Genomic DNA, 20,102 nt, shown 5'->3' on the forward strand with positions numbered 1-20,102 from the left:
CATACAGATAATTCTGACAGTAATTCAAAGAACTACTTCACATTTATTGTCATAGTTCCTTTAAAGCAACTAATCATTAGAAATGTAATATTAGTCATATCAAAATTAAAAATTGCTAATTGGAAGACAAATACAAATGAGGCTTTCATTTCAAGATGGAAAGAAAAATGAACACCGTACTGAAACACACTGATCTGCAACAAACTGAAATACTGCAGAAAAATGCCCGCCATACATGTCTCAGAAATACATATATTAACATATCCACAATTTCTAGGGCTCTTTTTTAATTTCATTTTCATTTTGAAAACATTTTTTTTTTCTATTTGGATTACCTATTTTGTATAAGCTTTACTGCAGTTGCAAAGGAACAGGCTGACAGCACTGCCCTGTCAGTAAATAACTAAGCCAGAAGATATAAGTCAGAGTTGGAACAATTTTTTTTTTAAATAGGTCTGATAACTAAACATTCTCACACTTGCAGAATGAACTGTGATTATGAAAGATCTATCCAATATTTTCTAGGCTATTCTGAATTCAGAGGAATCAAAAATATGTATTGAGACAAAGAAAGGAGGCATTCTGCCACTTTGGCAAAAGTCTAATTATACAATATTTCCTTTTTTTGTAGCAAACAAACGTGACAAACACCAACTGGAATATCAAGTTGAAAATTTATTGTAGCAGGAGCTAGTCAACATCTTTATTCTATTCTATTTACTCAACAAGTCTGTAAAAGCACTGCTGGGACCTAGGACATGCAAAGCTAATGTCCCCAAAGACAGACATTAATCACAAGCCTCAATGTTTTTCCTTACAAAGGGATGATAACCACATACCTCTCTCTGCTTGTTCACGTAACTCATCAGCACATTAGCTGTCCATATGTGAACAGTGGGAAGGAAACCTCAAGATACAAATTTATTGACAGAGCTCTAGGTCATCCAGGTATTTCACGAAAAAAGATTTCTACATCTACAAGTGGCAGAGCTAAATAGCCTGAACCAAAACACCAACGATAAGAGTATGTGTAAGAGAAACAGTGAATGAGGACAGGAAAAAAAAAAAAAACCCAAACAAAAATAACAGCCCTTTTAATACATTCACTCCATCTTCATTTAGCCAGTTTTCACAGGACTGATACGGGACTGAAAGTCATTTGTCGTGCTTAAGGCTAAGGTTATTGTTTAGGAACTGCAGGAAACAATATTCATTAGTAAGTCCATGTGCCCAACATCCGGCCAAGTAACTCCAAGCAAAATGGTCTGGCCTCAAACTTATTGTTCAAAAAGCTCAGTAACTGACCACTGGAGTTTGATTTTTGAGAAACGAAAACTAATTACACATCTTGAGTGCAGCCCCATTGAGAAAGACTTCTGGGTACTGGTGGATTAAAAGTTGGACATGAGCCGGCAATATGTGTTTGCAGAAGGCCAACTGCATCCTGGGCTGCATCAAAAGAAGCCAGCAGGTCGAGGGAGGCGATTCTGCCCCTCTACTCAGCTCTTGTGAGACCCCACCTGGAGTTTTGCCTCCAGTTCTGGAGCCCCCAACATAAGAAGGACATGGACCTATTGAAGTGAGTCCAGTGGAGTGCCACAAAGATGTTGAGAGGGCTGGAGCACCTCTCCTATGAGGACAGGCTGAGAGAGTTGGGGTTGTTCAGCCTGGAGAAAAGAAGGCTCCAGGTCTTTCAGTACCTAAAGTGAGCATACAGGAAAGATGGGGAGAAACTCTTTAGCAGAGCCTGTTGTGAAAAGATGAGGGAAAATGGCTTTAAAATAGAAGGAGGTAGATTCAGACTAGACATCAGGAAAAAATTTTTTACTATGAGGGTGATGGAACACTGGAACAGGTTGCCCAGAGAGGTGGTGGATGCCCCATCTCCGGAGACGTTCAAGGTCAGGCTGGACTGGGCTCTGATGTCCCTTCCAACCCAAACCATTCTATGATCTTCCAGCCTGTGCCAGTAAGAGAAATTACTTCACAAATTCAGAAAATAAAATCAGAAAGGATATAATCTTGAGCTATCCCAGTCTCCACCACAAGCTAATTAGCCTGACATTCATTAAAAGTGCAGGTGACACCATATCACATTTGCAATGAAAACAGACTATGCGTGGCCAGAAGTATAAAACCATGCAACAAGAGTGACTGGATGAATCTCAGATGCCTTTCTCTCAATATAAAGGAACTAACAGCAGATCACATATTCTGCAAGATAAGGATCACTTGAAAAGGAATAAGACAGAAACAAGTAACACCAATGCAGACCTGGTGTTAACGATCTCTCATGTATAAAGATGAAGCCTGTTCTCTCCCTGCTTACTCCAAACACCAAATGAGTTTCTCCCCCAAGTCTAGCCAAACCAACTAGTTCTATTAGCAAGAGACTCCTAATCCCTGAAGTGCTTGGTGCAGTGAGATGAGCAGGGAGATACAAGCAAGCAAGCAGACAAGTATCTGAGATCACAGCAAGCCCAACCTGGCAGCACAGGTAAAGGTAATTCCAAGGACTGTGTCCTCTTCACTATCATTAACACAGTTTTGATTGTCTCGAGAACTGTATGTGCAGAGGAGAAAGATACAAGAAATATTCTAAGATACAAAATGGATGCCCGACGTCTGGCAGTTTGTATCTTCAGAATCTCTCTGTACATACTGCAAGATGATGTGCCCTGTCTTTGTGCTAAGGACAGTGTCTCTTGCTATACAGATAAATAAAAACTCTGGAGTGCACAAGGCTATATTAATATTTTGGGAGCATTGAACAACTACTGAACAGATCTGAGTTTCAAACAGCAAATCCTCAACAGCTCACAGCTTTCTCAAGGTGACCAGCACCACTGCCTTCAGAGATGCACAACCATCACACTGACCATGTTACAGTTTAGTAATTTGCTTATGCATTGATGGTCCCTAAGAGGAACCTGCAGAGGTTCAGTCACATACCAGAAGTCAAAGAACATACTGCTCAGACTCTGGAGTAGAGAAAGAGGAGGGGAAGAAGGAAAAAAAAAAAAAGAAGAAGAAGAAAAAAAGAAAGTAAATGGGGAGGAGGAAGTAAAAACCCCACATACACCTTCCATAAAGGAAGGGCCAATGAGTATGCCTGGTACTTTTGCTACCAGCATTTATACCACTGTCAGATAATGCTGACACCAAAACAGGATTCCTAAAGGGTCTTTGCTCCATCATCACAGCTAGAAAGGTACGTGCAGAACTTCCTCCCAGAGTGTCTGCTATACCTATCACTACTAGACAACAGCAAACTCTGAGCCTTTGTGTTTAGAATTACCCTTCCATTTCTGAACCCTGACATTCCACTCATTAGGAACAGCAAGGAGAAAAAAAAAATTACCTATGGGCAAAGAGTATATATTTGTCTCTCAGATGAGACACACATGCAGGTACAACGAATCAGAAAAATCTTCACTTGAAAGAGAATAGTTTTTATTAATTTAGCATGACACTGTCAGGACAGTGACTGCAGACTTCAAAAATGTTTCTTTATATTACAACCAACATCCCCTTAAGAAGCATTTAGCTTTTTCTTTTTTATTATCCAACAGCTATTTTACCAACCAGAGAGAGGAAAGAATGTGGGACAGGGTAGGGCAAAAAGCAACATGAGATTAACCTACCTAAATTTTGTAAAAGTGGCACCAGCTACTTAACGACATTTAAATGAAGTTACTTTCTCGGAAATACATGTATCTCTATCATGACCTAACAGCTGACTTAAAACATCCATTTTTAAACTTTGAAACATTCTTACGAGCTAGGGAATTGCAAAATTGAGACAATGTAGTTTATAATTGGAAGTCCTACAGGCAGATATAAACAAACTAATTACAAAAACAGAGTGTCTCAGCTTTTCATGGTTTTTTAAATATACAATCATCTGTATCTTCTCCAGATTACTTTCCTCCACTTTTAAGCCATTTGCTGGGAAAGTAAAAGCATGAAAATTCCACTCAGCTATTACAGGGTGACTAGGCAAGTCATCGTAGGAGTAAATGGTTGCTGCCAGCTAAAAGAACAAGGTCACTGTAATTCTCTTCAATCTATCGCAGCCTTCAAAGTTGGATATCTACTCCTGCTCTGACCTGTGCCTCAACTGTACCAGAATGTTAGAGCTCCACCTACCACAGCAGCAACTCTATGTTGCAGGGCTTCAGAATATTCAAACTGAAAGCATGGAGTTCAGGTCATACAAACCATTCTTTTAATTGTGGAAGCTGGTAATAGTTCATTTAATGAAAACAAACAAACAAAAAAAGGTACAGTTTATTATGGTAGTCAAAAGGTAACCCCTCATGAAGATTTACAGCCTGCTCATTTCAGACCGTCAGTGTTTACTGAATGAAAACATTAGGAAATTTACCAACAGCAGCTGTTTCTATGCAACCAGAACTTATTAAAAAATTTTACCTCATTTTGTTTAAGCTTTGAACCAAGTAACTAATTGCTTTCAGATTATTTGTATATGCAAACTTTTGATCACAGAAGATGCCCTGCACCCTACTACTTCCATTAATTCTAATTAATTGAACTTTTTGGCTTAGAATTTTCATCATGTCAGTACAATTTAAAAGTATTTTTATAAAGCCTTACCTATTCATTCACAATTATGATTTTAGCTCTAGTAGCAACAAGTTGGGGGTGGGGAGAAGGAGGAGGTAGAGATGTTTTATGATTTGCAAGGGTTGACACAGACGGTTTAAAGCAACCCTCAGGACAAATTTACTTGACTGGTAAGTTTTATGAATTAATGTGTCTTATCTCTCCCTATTTAAAGGCTTATAATCATTTCTAAATTTTTAAATTAATGGTTTGAACTTCACTAGGCTTACTTAAGGAGCAATATGTATAACAGCATACATGCTGATAGTCACATGTCCAGTTTAAGTTTCCACAGAACTATTAAGTGAAGTTCACTGAAAAGGTGTAGAAACATGGAAAATTATACCTGTGCATACTGGAAAATCTGTACTTCAAGGAATAAGGGCTAGACATCTATGACAGCTGGTAACACAGGCTGTCCGCATGGAGCAGGACCAAATCAGTTCGTAAACGACAACAGGGGAAAAAAAACCAAAACAAAACAAACAAACACACTCAACCAACAAAAAAAAAAAACCAAAAAACCCCAAAACTTTCAACACTAAGGGTTCTGAAAACTTCCAAGTTTAGTATACTCCTATTTTACTTTCCCACATTAATAACAGTGCATTGACTGTTTTCAAAACTTCTGTTCTTACACTATAGAGCATGGAGCTTATTACTCAATAAATAAAATCTATTTTTCATGTTAATAGTCCCTTATGTGGTCCATACACACATCCAGGATAAATTAGACTCTGCATCTAATTGCTTGAAAACATAACTTTCATGAAAGCAGATAAATATTCCTAGTTTTTACCCTTCTAAGGTCCACATATCCACTACTGGAAGATTTTTTCCCTTAGCATGATTCTGGAATAAGAATTATTTTTAAAATAAGACTATCGGAAAGAGGAGAAGACATTATGTTATATAGCTCATTTTCCCCTAAGGAAAAAGACAATATTTGGTTAGAGATTGTGTAACAAACACACAGCTTTAGATAATTACACAGTGAGGACTATACTCTTAACTAGCAAATATCTTTACAGGAAACTTGCTTTACCTTTCCTAAGACACTTAATACAGGGATGGAAGAGCAACATACAGAAAATGTATTTTTAACTGCAATTTGAGAACACCCTCTACTATAAGAGTTGCAAGTACAATAAAGCCAAGACTGAGATACTGAGAGGAAAATACAGACTAAGCCTTCAAGTCATTATGTTCTGGTGAGCGTATGCTAAACTGCTTACTTCCAACAGCTATTCTTTAAGACAGGATAAATCGTAACTGTGATTCAGAAATGAATATACAGAGTTCTTTTCATTATCCATCATCTGGTATAAATATTCTCTCCCACTGAAACACTGCATTCATGGTTCAAGGTGACGTTATGAACATTAATTAACAGAATTCAAGCTCTTACTATATAAGGGTGGGATGGTAAAGACCATGTTTGGAATCTTTGTTTTCCATAATCAGTCTATGCATGAGATCAGCATTTCCAAGTAACTTCACTAACAACTAGATTTGTTCCTATAAATGTTTTTCCTCAATAGCCAGTGTCATTATTCCACTAATCCTTCCAAGATGAGGCTGTATCCCCAACAGCCTGGGACTGAGGGTGAAGGCTATTACACGCTCCCTAGTATCAGATGAGTTTAAGTTTATGAGTTTAAGAGCCTTTAGAAATCATCTTCTCTCTCAGCACAGACCCCTGCTGAAATAAACTTTTTGGAAAGAATACATATCTCGAAAATATCATAGTTGAAGATATTATAGGAACACACCACAAATAATAAAGACTGAAAACATCACACAACAAAACTAACCACATAAGAATTAAAAAAAAAAAAAAATTCCTTTGTATGGACAAACCAGGAGGAATTATCAACATTTGGTCTCAGCTGTGGTAACACTGTTAATGATGGCACTTCTTTGGTAATCTTCAGACTACTACCTAACATTTTTTGTACTGAAAGCAAACAGGAGACTCGCAATTATTGACTTTATTTGTTAATGTTGCCCCTCTAAGTTTGCCACTGTAACTGAGAAATGTACAACTTACATCATTCCAGAAGCAGCTGAAGTGACAAATTATCTGTTAGGAAATACAGTCTCTTCTGGAGAGCACACATTGTATTAAGCAAAAAAAGGGCAGTCAGTGACTGTTCTTGAATATGTGCTTTCAATGAAAAAATACAGAATCCACAGAGGCTGATGTCCCTTGGAGGCTTATCCTGAGTTACTAGTGCACAGCTTCTAGGAAATGGGCCTCTAAAACGGAAGTTATGGTAAAGAACTGGGCCTAGAAGCCCTTTATTCCATCAGCTGGCATTGCACTATCCATACTGTTTTTATCCTATACAGCAATCTCTGCAGACAACACAAGAGGAAATGGCTTTGCAAATAACTAGGTCTGCTACAGCACAGTGACACAGAGGTTCCTAATTCCAGATTGATTTCTGCTTGACAAACTGAGATGTCTGACCTCTAAAGACCAAATATGACAAGCATGAGCTCCATCTGACAAACAAGCACGGAAGTAGAAGACAGCTTGCTCTTTGTCTAACTTGTTCACAGAAGCATACAGGGGCATAAGCCAAATGTGAAGAAACTCTTCCTTGAAAGAAAACAGAACTCCAAGACTGAGCTGAATGTTTAGCAAATTATTTCATATTGCCAGTCATGCTGAAATAAAAACTGTTTTCTTGAAGACCAAAACAAAAGAAACTTAAACACTGAGAAGCAGTGAAAGACCAAAAATCTTCAGAAGTTAAGAAGGAAGACAGATAAAAATTGGAACCACGTCAGAGAAAAATATTCCCCTGTGGCCCACGACTGGCAGATCTGGTTTCACCTCCACTTCTAAAAGCAGGCTGAGGTCTTCCTTTTAATAAAACCTTACATGGCAGTAGAATGAACACTAAATCTATTAGTTATCCACTGAAAGGCAGATATTTAAAAAAATCCTTCAAATTTTTCCTTTCAAAGAGCTCTTAAAAATTATTATATGTATACTACTGAGAGTAAGAAATCAGTTTCTCATCATTTTCTTATTTGATTTACACAAATCAGTATCTCTTACTTAAGGACAAGATTACTTTCTAGGGGTTTTGGGTTGTTTTGTTTTACAAGTGTTTTGGCAAAGAGAAATAGAGTTAAATTTTGTGAACCTCTCTACTTAGATTCTAGAAACATTCTGTCCTTGTTTTGCTTCCATACTGTATGCACATCTTTGAATAAGCTGTAATGTCCTCTACCAAGTATTTAGCTTTTATATTTTATTATTTCTTAAAAGCAACAAAAATATTAAGAACATGCACTGCTTTTTTGTTCTTGCTAGTGCTACATATGCAAAGCAATGAAAGAGAGAGTTGAAATATCTTTCTTCTTCTGCATCAACAGATCATTTAATAAATTCCAGTGTAGCTACAGTTGTGCAACCCTATTAAACACAATGGAGTTACAGAGGCATAACCAGAGGCTTAACTTGGCTACCAGCATTTTTATTACTCATGCTAGAGAATAAAAAGGACAGCAGACACCCTGATTTCACGCTGACAGGAGAGAAACACATCTTTTTACCTTCCTGAAGATACTGGTTATGGAAGCATGTGTTTTCTGAGTCACTGATAATACAAGAATGTAATAAAGCTCAGATTCTACTGACTGACGCAATGGCAACCAAGCTTTCTGGCTGTATACGTCACTTTTCAACGTCAGGACAGTCCTGCACCTATCATGCAGGAGCGCACAGTCCTTTACTCCCAGAAGTTCTGAATTCAGTGCACATAAATAGTGACTATCTTGCACAAAAGGAGCACATTTGATGGCTTCTGAATTCCTGAGGCTGACTGAACATACATATTCTGAAAATCCAACACTTGCAGAAGTCTCAGCTATGCAACATCTGTGTCAAAAGAATACACTGCTTGTGCACACAGTTATAACCCACTTGCGCTTCTGCTGCCCAGACGGAAGCTGAGCAGCACTGCCTCAGTCACCACTCCACCACTGGCTATCACCTCGCCTGGGCAATCTTCACCTTTCCCTTACATGATCAGCATCAAATCATATTACAGGGACAGACTAGCAGGACTGCAAGTAAAAGCCGAGTGGGTTACAACTACATTCACTTTTCTGACAGGCTGTCGACTGAGAATGCCCAATCCAGATCTTATGCACGTATACAGGAAGGTATTACTGTACCTCTTACAATTCATTTTTGAACAAAGATGTCTCTTTTGACAGCTGGCAAACTAGAGGAAGGAGAAGTTACCTACAAGCTTCCTGTATGACTAGAAAAACATAAGATGCAAACTGAATCTAGATGTGCTTATCAAAATCCCACAGTGCAATCACAGGCTATGGTTCCACATTGAGAAACCAAGCAAATCTGAATACCATTTCCATTAATATTTAAAAACACGATCATATCAGCTATTAAACTTTAGATATTCCATCAGTCTTAGCTCATGGTAAGATGACATACCCATCATGTCTACTTTTCTTAGCAGATAAATCATCTCCTGCTGCAGGTCTCCTCTTTTTCCTTGGAGGCATCACTTTACTAAAGCAGTCTGATGAACTGCAAGACCGGAGACTTCCTACAGAGGGAATTAAAAACACCAGTACAAAAAATGAAACTGTTGCAGACCAGTTAAACTGTGTCCACTAATAGGCACATTACACATGGAGGGAAGGGAGGAAGTTAGTGGATTTAAAAATTACAAAATAAATGGTCTCCTTTCAACAGCAAAATCCATCTCACTTTTACACGGTGTTCTATGACCAGATTTCAGTTAAGGCCAAAAGTATGATACCAAAATGTAGCGCCTAGTGCTACTTCAGCCTAACAAAAGGCAAGAACTGAGATTACCCTGAAGAAGTACTTAAGTCCTCAAAAAGGCATGCTTATTTTTAGTCATTTATTCGTATCAGAACTTCTAAGAGTTGTTTGTTACTTTTTGAAATACAGATGTGACTCAAAAACTAGAGGACATACCTCTAGAAAACAGAACCTTTTTATTCTTAAGCCCCAAGTGTTTTGTGATACAGAGAGCAAGGGGTAGGAAAGGTTTATTTGTTTGTTCTTTAGGTTTTGTTTGTTTGTTTGTTTGTTTTCTTTCTTTTGGCAGGGGAGAGACATTCAGCAACCACTAGAGGGGAGAAAGAAAAAAAAAAAAAAGTGGTTGGCTGTATCATTTGGACTGGATAGTTCTCAAAGAATGAAGGTCTCCAAATAAGAAACAGCCAATTCAAGACACTGATGCCAGTCAAGTGGCAGACTTTCCCTCCCCTTCTCTCAGCTACATAGTCCTATGTCTCTATTTTGTCAGCTCTGCTGACTCTTCAGTGTGCCAATCCAGCTCACTAAACCTGCAGATAATTAACCCAAGCAAAAAAGAATAACAACTTTCTGTACATTAGCACAAGAAAGAGCACAGGACCAGCCCTTTTGACCACAGCCAGTTGTTAAATTGCCTTTGCTGTCTCATGAAAACAGTAAGCTAACACTCCAGGCAAAATTTTGTCCTACTTTCATACACTGAAGACCACATGGACACCTGAGAAAGGTGTGTGTAAAAGCAGCTCAAAGAGCTATCAAAGCTCTAAGTGTTACACAGAGAATTTTAAAAGGAAAGGAAGAGAAAGGTGAGGTATAAAAATCCAGACACAAAGCGATGCCAAAGAAACTTGCAAGAAAATATGAAGAACTCCAGCATGCCTAAGCTACCTTCTTTTAGCTTCAACAGCATCCAAGTTTAGCTATGCTTTATTAAGATGCCCACAAAATCTTTTACTTTAAATCACAGCACAGAAGCAAGCAATAAAACTTTGACTACTTTTTGACATCAAGGGAGCAGTCTGAAATCAGAGGCCCAATTCCCAACAAATACTAATGGCAATCCATTGCTTACCTATTCTTCGTATCTTTGAAAGTCTCTCTCCTGTTATAGGAGAAACACATGTAAGGAACCTTATAGCCTCACAGGCTTTGCTACATGTACTTTATTTTAAACGTGCACTGAAACTGTTATGCATATGAAAGTACGGATTTTTCTACTATTAGGCAAGGTGTTCAAATCAGTTTTTTACATTAAGATGAACTAATTTAGTTTCAATTAATAAAGCTTTTGTACTTAGTATGCCAACTTTGGTCTTACTTTTATATTCACTTCTATTAAGAAGACAAGTAATCTCTCTAGTTCAAGAAATACTCTTTCCAATTCAAAAATTACTCCTATATATTCCTTTTTCCTCTTTTTTTTTCTTTTGGACCCTGAAGCTCCCCCACCCCAGCATCCCAGGAATGTATGGCCATACATACACTATCTTTTAGAAAGAAAGTTTTCAGAGTATTGTAAATTAAAATTATAATTTAACTAGTCATCAAAAAACTTCCAAGCCATAGATTCCATAAATTACTATGTCATGAAAAAAAATTATACTGACTGCATCAGAAGAATATACTTCTAGAAGCACTGTCCACGATACATTACAAAAGGAAATTAATAACAATATTTAACTTTTTCTCACCAATATCAGATATACTTGAAACAGGTAAGCCAGAGACCATAAAAAACTCACAGTACACCCCATCTATTTTACTACCCATATCAAAGAAACTAACGAACCTGACCCACTGAATGTCTGAATATGCCTGCAGATTGACGATACTGCAAAACTGTATTCCCGTAAATTACTGAAAGTGTGATGCTTTATGGCTTTTTAGATCATGTTTCTAAAGACTCTGCCAGTTAAGTATTTTTTTAAAACCTACACAAACTAAAACCACTAAAGATGACACCAGAACTTAACAGATGGCTACAGACAGCCAACAGACTCAGACATACACTAAACTGAATACATGAAAATGTGCTAATGAACATTTTGTTTTGGAAAATATGTATGTACATGAGTACAACCCGTAGCTATCTAATTCCTTTGAAAGCAACTGGATGGCTTTAAATGCCTTTCTATTAAAAAAAAAAAAAAAATCTGTTTATGATGGCCACAGGCATTGGATGCTGGTAAAATGCAAGAAAAACCACCACCCCCCCCCCCCACAACAGGGTTTGTCCAGTTTACTGGTTATTTGATTAGGAAAAGAAAGATGCAAAGCCTCTGTGAAAAGAGAAGCATAGCAAAAGATGAAAATAAAATAAATTAAAATATAAATAAATAAGTAAAATAAAACATTTACAGAACAGGAAAACCACTTTGTCAGATCTGCAACCCCATACAAACCAAAGAATTTAACCCAAAAATTCCTGCTCAAAGTCTTTTCCTCATTAAATGACAGGACATTTTTAGAAAGATCACCAAACTTGTTTTAAAGGCCTAAACCAATAACAGAATTCACCATAACCCAATTTCTCCAATGACTCATATGAAAAACTTATACCCTTTCTTGGTTTGAATGTACCTAGTTGCAGCTCTTAAACTAACAGAAAAGGGAAGAAAAGAGAAAGTTCAGAAGTTGGTAAGGGGCTACTAAATGCACATGTATATCCCCTTCACACACAAACACACACACACAGACACCAGGTGGACAAACATATTGTACATGCTTTCAGAGATTTAACATCTTAATAACTGAGGTCTGGACCAAGTCTTCACTATGTTTTAACTGCTGAATAATCTCTAAATCACTAAATAACACAGTACAAGAATCTTAAAGTATTTCCTTTTGTTACTAGAGTCAGTGTACTGAATTTCAAGGGCAGTTATAACTTCCCTGTAACAAACTCTGAAAGTTAAACCAGCAGAATATTTCTGTCTTTTATTTCCACCTAAAGCTAAAAACTATCAGAGTTTGGGATTTTTTGTTTAAATTATCACGATTTCTTATTTTGCAGTATAGCTTACTAAGTAGTATCAATATTAACCTTTCCTACACAGAACCTTCTAATTCTAAATGTAATTTGTAGGTCTAGCCTTTCACAACTAATTTCACTTCTCAAAACTCTTATCATCTGCAAACAAACATGCAGCTCCCTCTGACTTCATGCAAAGTTTGACAGGAACTTTACTTACCGAGTGCAGCTTCTCTGATGTGATTATCTTCAAAGTTTCTTACTCCTGGGTCTCAACTCAAGATTGGCAGAACCTTCCTAGTTCTCACTGTTTTTTTGACACTTGAAGCTAGCATTTGCAAGGTAGAGCCTCCAAATGGCTGCTGAATAGGCCACCATCAGCCAAAAGCCTGCCGAGTATAAATGTTGTTTGCCAAATGTTCTATTCAGTACTTCCAAATTTGCAGGAGACAAAGCTACCAAAAGGAAATATCAACTCAAGAGCTAAAATTCACTCTAAGAAATTTAAAACAGTATGCCAGATAATCATGAGGGAGGGACATGCCTAGAATAGCAACAAACCCAGAACAAACAAAAAAGAAAAAACAAGTCAATAAATAAGAATTCTACAAGCTGTGTCCCTACAGAAGTGATTTACAGACATGTAATTTTCACCTTCTCTCTAGATAATGCCTGTGAATAATCCTGCTCTTCTGATGCTTAGGTAGAGCTATGTTTCAAAAGAAAAATAATTAGAAACTGTGAATGCTGAAGCAATTGGAAAGATACAGCTGCTCATTTCATGGTGCAACAAGACCACCACAAGCACAGTTAACAATCGTAATTTTTCAGATACAAGATGAGAAAACTAAGATACTCATCAAAACATCAAACAACTTGCAATCTTGTCGTAAAAGGAAAAACCTTGAATTCCGTACTACAGAATTGCTTTGGACTCAAGAGGGTTTTGTCCTCTAAAACAACAAAAAAATAGCAGAGGTAGAAGTAATTCCCCTCCCACACTTAAGCTTCAAGAACAGCACTGAAGCCTTGTTTTTGTTGAAGACAGTACTTCGTTATTTTAAAGGAGCCAGGTGACAACAGGAAGCATACTTTTACTTTTAAAGCCATTTTAGTCTGGACAGGTAAATAAGTTGCAATTTAATAATCAAATCACAACTTTAAGCTATTAAAAAGTTGCTAGATTTGTAGTTATGACATAAACCCAACTATTATTTCAAATTCTAGAGAGAATTTTCCAAGTTAATGCATATACATATGACAAGAAAAGGTAATTGTTTACAAAATTTGAACAGCTGCTTTTCTTACCCCTACAAAGGCAGAGGCCCATGACACATTTACAGTCTACCTTATTTTTCAGATATATATGCACACTGAATGCTAACACATTTTCTGAGACTCTAATCATTACAGGTGACTGTAATTTTGAAGTGAGCTCCATCTTAGCTCCCAAATCACTGAAGGAATTTTGAAATTGCCACCCTCTAGCTCTTAAATATTTAAGATCTGGTTCTAGGAAAGAAATCTGGCTAATACTTCGAAAAGATACAATTTGTCTGAAGTAATTTATATGTCCAGTACATTTATTGTTAGCTGAGAAACAACAGCTTTGAAATAAATGTAATATGCATTAAAAGCTCATTATAAATTATAATCTAAAATTGAAATACTCAGTCTTTCTAAATAACTTTTAGAAATCTTAATCAAATTTAGATATGCATTTATTAAGTCATCCCAAAAGCAGGGCCCACAATGTAGTAACATTAATCAGGACAGTTATGTCAGAAAACAAATAGTAATCTTTAAGGATAAGGCTTTCTCCAAAGGATTCAGAGTGTTAAAAGGATTAAAAAAAAATCTCAAAATAAAAAAAAATCATCTTTAGTGGGTTTGGCAACACTCAAAGAATCTTTTGTGACAAAGTTATCAATGTGACTTTCAAACGAGTTCTTTCAAATGAGACATAGAATTTTAAACTCACAGCATCTATGCAGTTCTATAAATTGCATAACAAAATGAATAGGTGTTGACACTTTGGACTATGCAGTCAGTCATACTGGAAAATAGAAGTTCCAAAAATTTAGGTACATCAAAATCAAACAATTTACAAAAGTAACTATTTTTACATTTACATAAGGCTCTCCAGTAAGATGTTTCAGAAGTGTCAAGTCCCATAGAAAATGGACACAGGAGACTTCACTGTACTATATTCGCAATGACCAAAATAGCTCCTTGCAAGTCTATTTGTCCTCATATGAGAAAAACCTAGCACACATTTCGACTGAATTAGACTGCAAGTTATGCAAACATAGGGGCTTCATCTTCTTTTACAAGGAGACATGAAACAGGGCAGAAGCATAATAAATACTAGAGTGAAATCAGGAGGTGAGGTGCCTGCCAGTAGCAACCTCTACTTTTGGTTCTCATTTCATATTTGCTCCTGATCTGAAAGGTTCTTTTACAACTATTGTAAAAAATTACACTCATTACCGGGATTTTATGCCCGAACTCATTCAATGGGTACGTTTAAGCTTTTGACACAGTTTAATTCAAACAACACAATGCAGGCAATAGGATAACCATGAGTGTCAGCATAAAGCAGTTCATCAAAACCAACAACATGCTCAAACACCTTCCAATAGAGATAATGAGAGCTCTGAGGCTAATTTCTTATACCAACCCTTATGACAGAAGTGCTAGGCAAGAGATAAGAAAAATTCCAAATGCCTTAAGCATGTCTACTCTTATTGATTGATTAGTGACAGAAGGGGACTACTTCAATGCTTCACAACAGCGTTCTGTGATCAGAAGTAAACAAAGATTATGGAATGTATTTCCATACATAAAATCAGTATATATCTGTGTTTAGTTTGAGCACCTAGATCACAAATGTGAAAATCCCAAGTCTCCATCAGGAGATGGGCGAGGACATCAGTTCTAATAAATGACTAAAGCCTGACTGTCTCAAACTACCTGCCTCAGCCTTTTTTGCAGAGGTTTTTAATTACAGGATCAACTCATTTCAAGTATCAAATCACTAACCACACCGAAGGAAAATATTTGATAGAAGCCTTTTTTGGTTAGGGTAAGATAGTTCAAATATGAAACAAAGTCACCTGTCACAGTATGGAGGAGGGTACATAAGCCTTAAGTGAGCTCTGTTCAATCCCAAACAATGTGGTCCTATGCACCTCTTCTCATTGCTCTAGGCTAAGAGTGTGCTAGATTTATAAGTGTGTCCCAGAAAACTCCAGGAGGAGCTGACAGCTCTCTCCACTTTCTTAAGCGCTCAAGGTAACATCAGTAAACATAGCCAGCAGTTCAGGACAGAGAAAAACTTTGAGACAGATGGTAGGGCAGATATGGTCAGTTTTAAAGATCAGATCTGCTGAGTTATAAGGGCTTGAAGCCAGTAAGCTATTTTCCTTCCTCCTTAGGTATCATGTCTGAAACACAGAAGGGAAGGAAGAAAAAGAAATCAAAGAAGATGCCAGCTCATAAGTAACAAACACAAAAGGAGGTAACAAATGTTGCAAGACACCAAGTCATGAAACAAATGCTGATGAATCAAGAATGGCAGCAAGCTAGTACCAGGCACCTGAGATGAAGGCCTCGAAAAATGATGATGTTTCATTCAACAGAAAAAAGTTTTGTAACTAATAAACAGCCCACAGACACTGACTGAAAATCTGCACAATAAACAGGAACAACCTGCATCACAACCACTCAAGAAAAAAGCTGGGTTGCTTGGAGCACAGCATTTAAACTCGGTCACAGGCATCACAATAGCCACAAGAGGTCTTGTTTCTGCTCTGTTCTCACTAATGCTCTTTCAAGAGTCAAAACACTGTAAGAACATGGATATTCTGCTAGTCTAATGGGTTGAGTCCAAGGAGTGAGAGAAATTTTTCATGAAGTCTTCTAAAGTGTTTACACTAAGAAATAGTAAAATGACAGATACGGCTGAAAACTGTGCGAGTCCTTCACAACTGAATAAATTAAAAGCACGAACATTTATTTTGAAGAAAATTAAAAAAAAAAAACCTGGCACTTGTTTTCTAAAACTCCTTTAGCTTTCTAAAATATAATTTCAACTATGTTAGAGAGACTTCTTTGATGAAGTGTGTTGAAATTGTTTCAATCTATTTCTGCTACATCCTGATTAAATACCTGTCTGGTGATCGTCTTGACCAACGTCCTCTGTCAGATTCTGCAAGACAGTAGAAATTATACAGTTAAACAAGATTGTGATCTTCATTGTTCAGCAGTATTTTTAACTTTTATTTGATATTAATATTAATCTTAATTACCTAGGGAGCACCTAGGTAAGACTGCAGAGCCTTTGTGTTTTTGGCTCATATTTATCTAAAAAGCTACCCTTGCAAATTTATCTAATAAGTTCAAGGATAACCTTGAAAAAAATCTCAAAAGGATTGTTCAAATTATTTAATCGAAAACATATCAAACTATGTTTCAACAGTGGACATAACTATCCACTGGATGGGGAATTTTGCATTGTTATATTGAACAATTCCATCAAATGCAGCATTAGAAAGATTGAAAGATTCTATTTATAATAGAAACGGCTTTGGTTAAGCATAAACACATAAATGAGTTCTAAAGAAAACTTATTGAAAATCAACTGAAACCTTGGAAAGAAGTTACTCCCTTTTTTAGGCAGTATCTTTTCCACTAAATTTGCAGTGTACAAACGGAAGTTATATTGGCATTTCCAGTTACAGTTGCAATAAAACAAATGAAAATGCACAGCAAACAAGCAGGAACAGTCTTCAAAAACACCCTTCTATCACTTTTTGCATGGTTGTAAGAGGACAGCTTGCTCATTCAATACATTTTCCATAAGAACTGTAATAAATTGAATAATGATGATGATTACCATTATTTGCTATACCTAGGAAAGCTTCTCGTATGGAGACAACATCTAAATTCAATGTTGCAGTGAACAGTGCTTAAACATCACTCTTTCTCTTACACTTTTAAAAAGTGTAGTCACTTAATAATTTCAGTCACAAAACACTCTGGGCTAAAGGCCTAGCTATTCTGCTGAGAGAAAGTGGCGAGTCATTACCAGCCTATTGAGGGTGTGGTAAATCTTGTGAATATTTGCCAGTGTTGATAGGTGAGAATTCAGTTGAAAATCTAGAGAGGGGGGGAAAAAAAAGAAAAGTTTTAAACCCTCTGGTTTTCAGCTGTAGCAATCAAGAGCTTCATATGTTCTGGTCGTTCAATAAAACCATCACACAACTATAAAATAAAAGCCATCTCATCACTTTTTCATCATCAACTTTTTCAGCATCAAGTGGAATCTGTAACTGAAATCTGCAAACGATATCTTACTTATGCATTTTTCCTAAGGCATGGATGATCACCAGCAAAACAAAACTATAGCTAAATACAAAACTCTACTAAAGAGCAAAAAATAAATATTTGCAACTTTTTCCTTTAAACTGGGAAGCATTATGGTTTCCATGCTATCCAGTCCTTCTGTTCCATCTACTCCAAAACTAATTTAAGTACCATGTAACACTGTAAAATCATTACTAAAATGCTATTTTTAAAAATGATTATTTTATTAATACACACATACTTGCCTTTACACTAATTTCCTTGCAAAACTAAGTGACTAGAATACACTTACACAGTTGAAACATGACTTTTGTATAATGAACCAAAGGTCACAACACAGCAGCTGTTAAGACCAAAGCCAATAAAACAAAAAATAAAATACTCTGACACTTAATGAAAGAAGGCACAGCATAGATGTTAACTTTGCTTCCACATTCCAATAATAAAGCACTTGAGTTTGCTTCAGTTGCAAAGCAGTGACAAACTAACTTTTCTCTATTCTTTTAAATCCTCTGTTTTTCCTAGAAATGTGTCAAGGACAACACTGGAAAATAAGTCATTTACAAAAAAGATCAACAGTGATCCAGCCAGAGAGCATGCAAACCAACAAGAATCTCAGAAGCAGAACACAGACCAGCTGACAAGGATAAAGACAGCCAACTACTCTACAATATTTTCATTTAAACTAAAAGTAAACTAGCTACCTCACTAGAACTAGTGCACAAAACCACTCCAATTAGATTGCTCGTCATGTAGTACATGTATCTAAGTATTTCAAGCACAATTCTCCCATACATGAAAAGCTGTATGCACCTAGTGTCACCACCTAGTTAATGCACTCAAGCATTTGTACTGGGAGACATTTGTCTTTGCCCAGCAGCTGATACAAGATGCAAGTAAGGTCAAAAACATAATTCCTGCATTTCCATCACTAGCATTTCAAATGAGTGCTCTCAAAATAGACCTAAGGTGAACCAGAATCTAAGGATAAACAAAGTCATCATTAAATATCATATCCCCAGGTCAGTGAACCACACTGCTATGAAGTTAAAAAGCAGATCTGAAGGAACTGCCTGCTCTAAGTGTACTTGTTACACACATTGTTACAGAATTCTCTTGTCACGGTGAATTAAAAAAAACAAAATCAAAAGATACGTTTAGGAATCATATGTTTCATTTATTATGTTAACTGGAGAGTATCATTTCACTAATTGCTACCTATTTCTTAATGTATTGTCCCCAATCCACCACCACAGCAATACAACTTCTCTAAGTCAGAAGTGCCAAAGATGGGGTTTCAGACTGTAGGTATACTTACAGTAATTCAAAGATAACCCTTATCTTATTACCAAGTAATGACAGGAACCTCTTGTGCTTTGTAAAGGGTGCTAGATTTTTCTCCTGCATTAAGTACTTTGTAAAGTTCCATTTTTGCTAGTTAAACAATACTAAGCAGAACCATCCTGAAAAAACCCCAACCCTGAGTTTCTTAGCCAATCTTCAAGTCAACATAAAGGAATTTAAAAAAAAAAAAAGAAAAGGGGGGGAGGGGCGACAGACAGACATAAAAGCCATTCTGAGAATGGCAAGATTAAACAGTAAAACTTATTTTGTGAACTGTCAGACCAGAATATAAATTTTAAAACTTCCCTTGGTGCTCAGCTTAAAATCTACAAAGAACATGAGTTTTTAGAGAAATTAGTTATACCTGGAGGTAAGAAGCTGAGAACACTGAGCAAATATTTTATTCTAAACTAATACTAAACAATAATTTTAGGTGGCATTCTTAAAAACAACATAAAAAAAAAATTTGAATTATACATATTAGGTATTGCCCTTGAAATAGAACATTCCTAGACACTTCAAAACATGTAACTCCTTACCAGTGTGTTTCACACATCCACTGGTAATATCCTTACAATTTTAAGCTGTTACTTCAAAAACAGTTTACACAACTATGATGGACTTAGAGGGGTTACACAAGTATATTTTACAGTTCTTATACAACAAGCATCACACCTTAGTTCCACAAAGACTGGTTTATCCACACAAATACAGAGGACCAGAGTCCAAAGTTTTCTCTTCCACAGGGGAAGCTGGTAAAGTAGGGATATTTTGCAAAACCAAAACCAAGCTGCTTCTACAGTAACTGTTACAAAGGCAAATACCAGCAGCAGCCAATGAACTGGGGAAAATAAGTTACAGCTCAGGTTGCCTTCTGAACTGGTCACAGTGTTTGCTGTATCTATATTGCAAGGAAGATACACAAAGTATCCTATGCCATTGAAAAGGCGTATTTTGAAA

General features: G+C 36.7%; 1 protein-coding gene across 10 annotated transcripts in view; it reads right to left on the bottom strand.

The window, feature by feature from the left end:
• DCUN1D4 (defective in cullin neddylation 1 domain containing 4) overlaps positions 1-20,102 on the bottom strand; it is a 45,175-nt gene that overhangs the window by 17,457 nt on the left and 7,616 nt on the right. For 2 of the 10 annotated variants that reach the window (XM_086746917.1, XM_086746907.1), the window contains exons 2-5: positions 17,521-17,591; positions 16,602-16,641; positions 10,533-10,562; positions 9,104-9,218 (exon numbers count right to left, since the gene is read on the bottom strand). In XM_086746917.1, the coding sequence (XP_086603043.1) occupies positions 9,104-9,174 (71 nt within the window). In that variant the 5' untranslated portion in view covers positions 9,175-9,218; positions 10,533-10,562; positions 16,602-16,641; positions 17,521-17,591. Of the gene's footprint in view, positions 1-9,103; positions 9,219-10,532; positions 10,563-12,651; positions 12,821-16,601; positions 16,642-17,520; positions 17,592-20,102 lie in introns of those variants that run through there. The other 8 variants (XM_086746915.1, XM_086746916.1, XM_086746911.1 and 5 more) reach the window with 7 other exon arrangements.

This window comes from Chlamydotis macqueenii, chromosome 4 (assembly GCF_036417535.1).
Source record: "Chlamydotis macqueenii isolate bChlMac1 chromosome 4, bChlMac1.mat, whole genome shotgun sequence".
NCBI classification, from domain to species: domain Eukaryota; kingdom Metazoa; phylum Chordata; class Aves; order Otidiformes; family Otididae; genus Chlamydotis; species Chlamydotis macqueenii.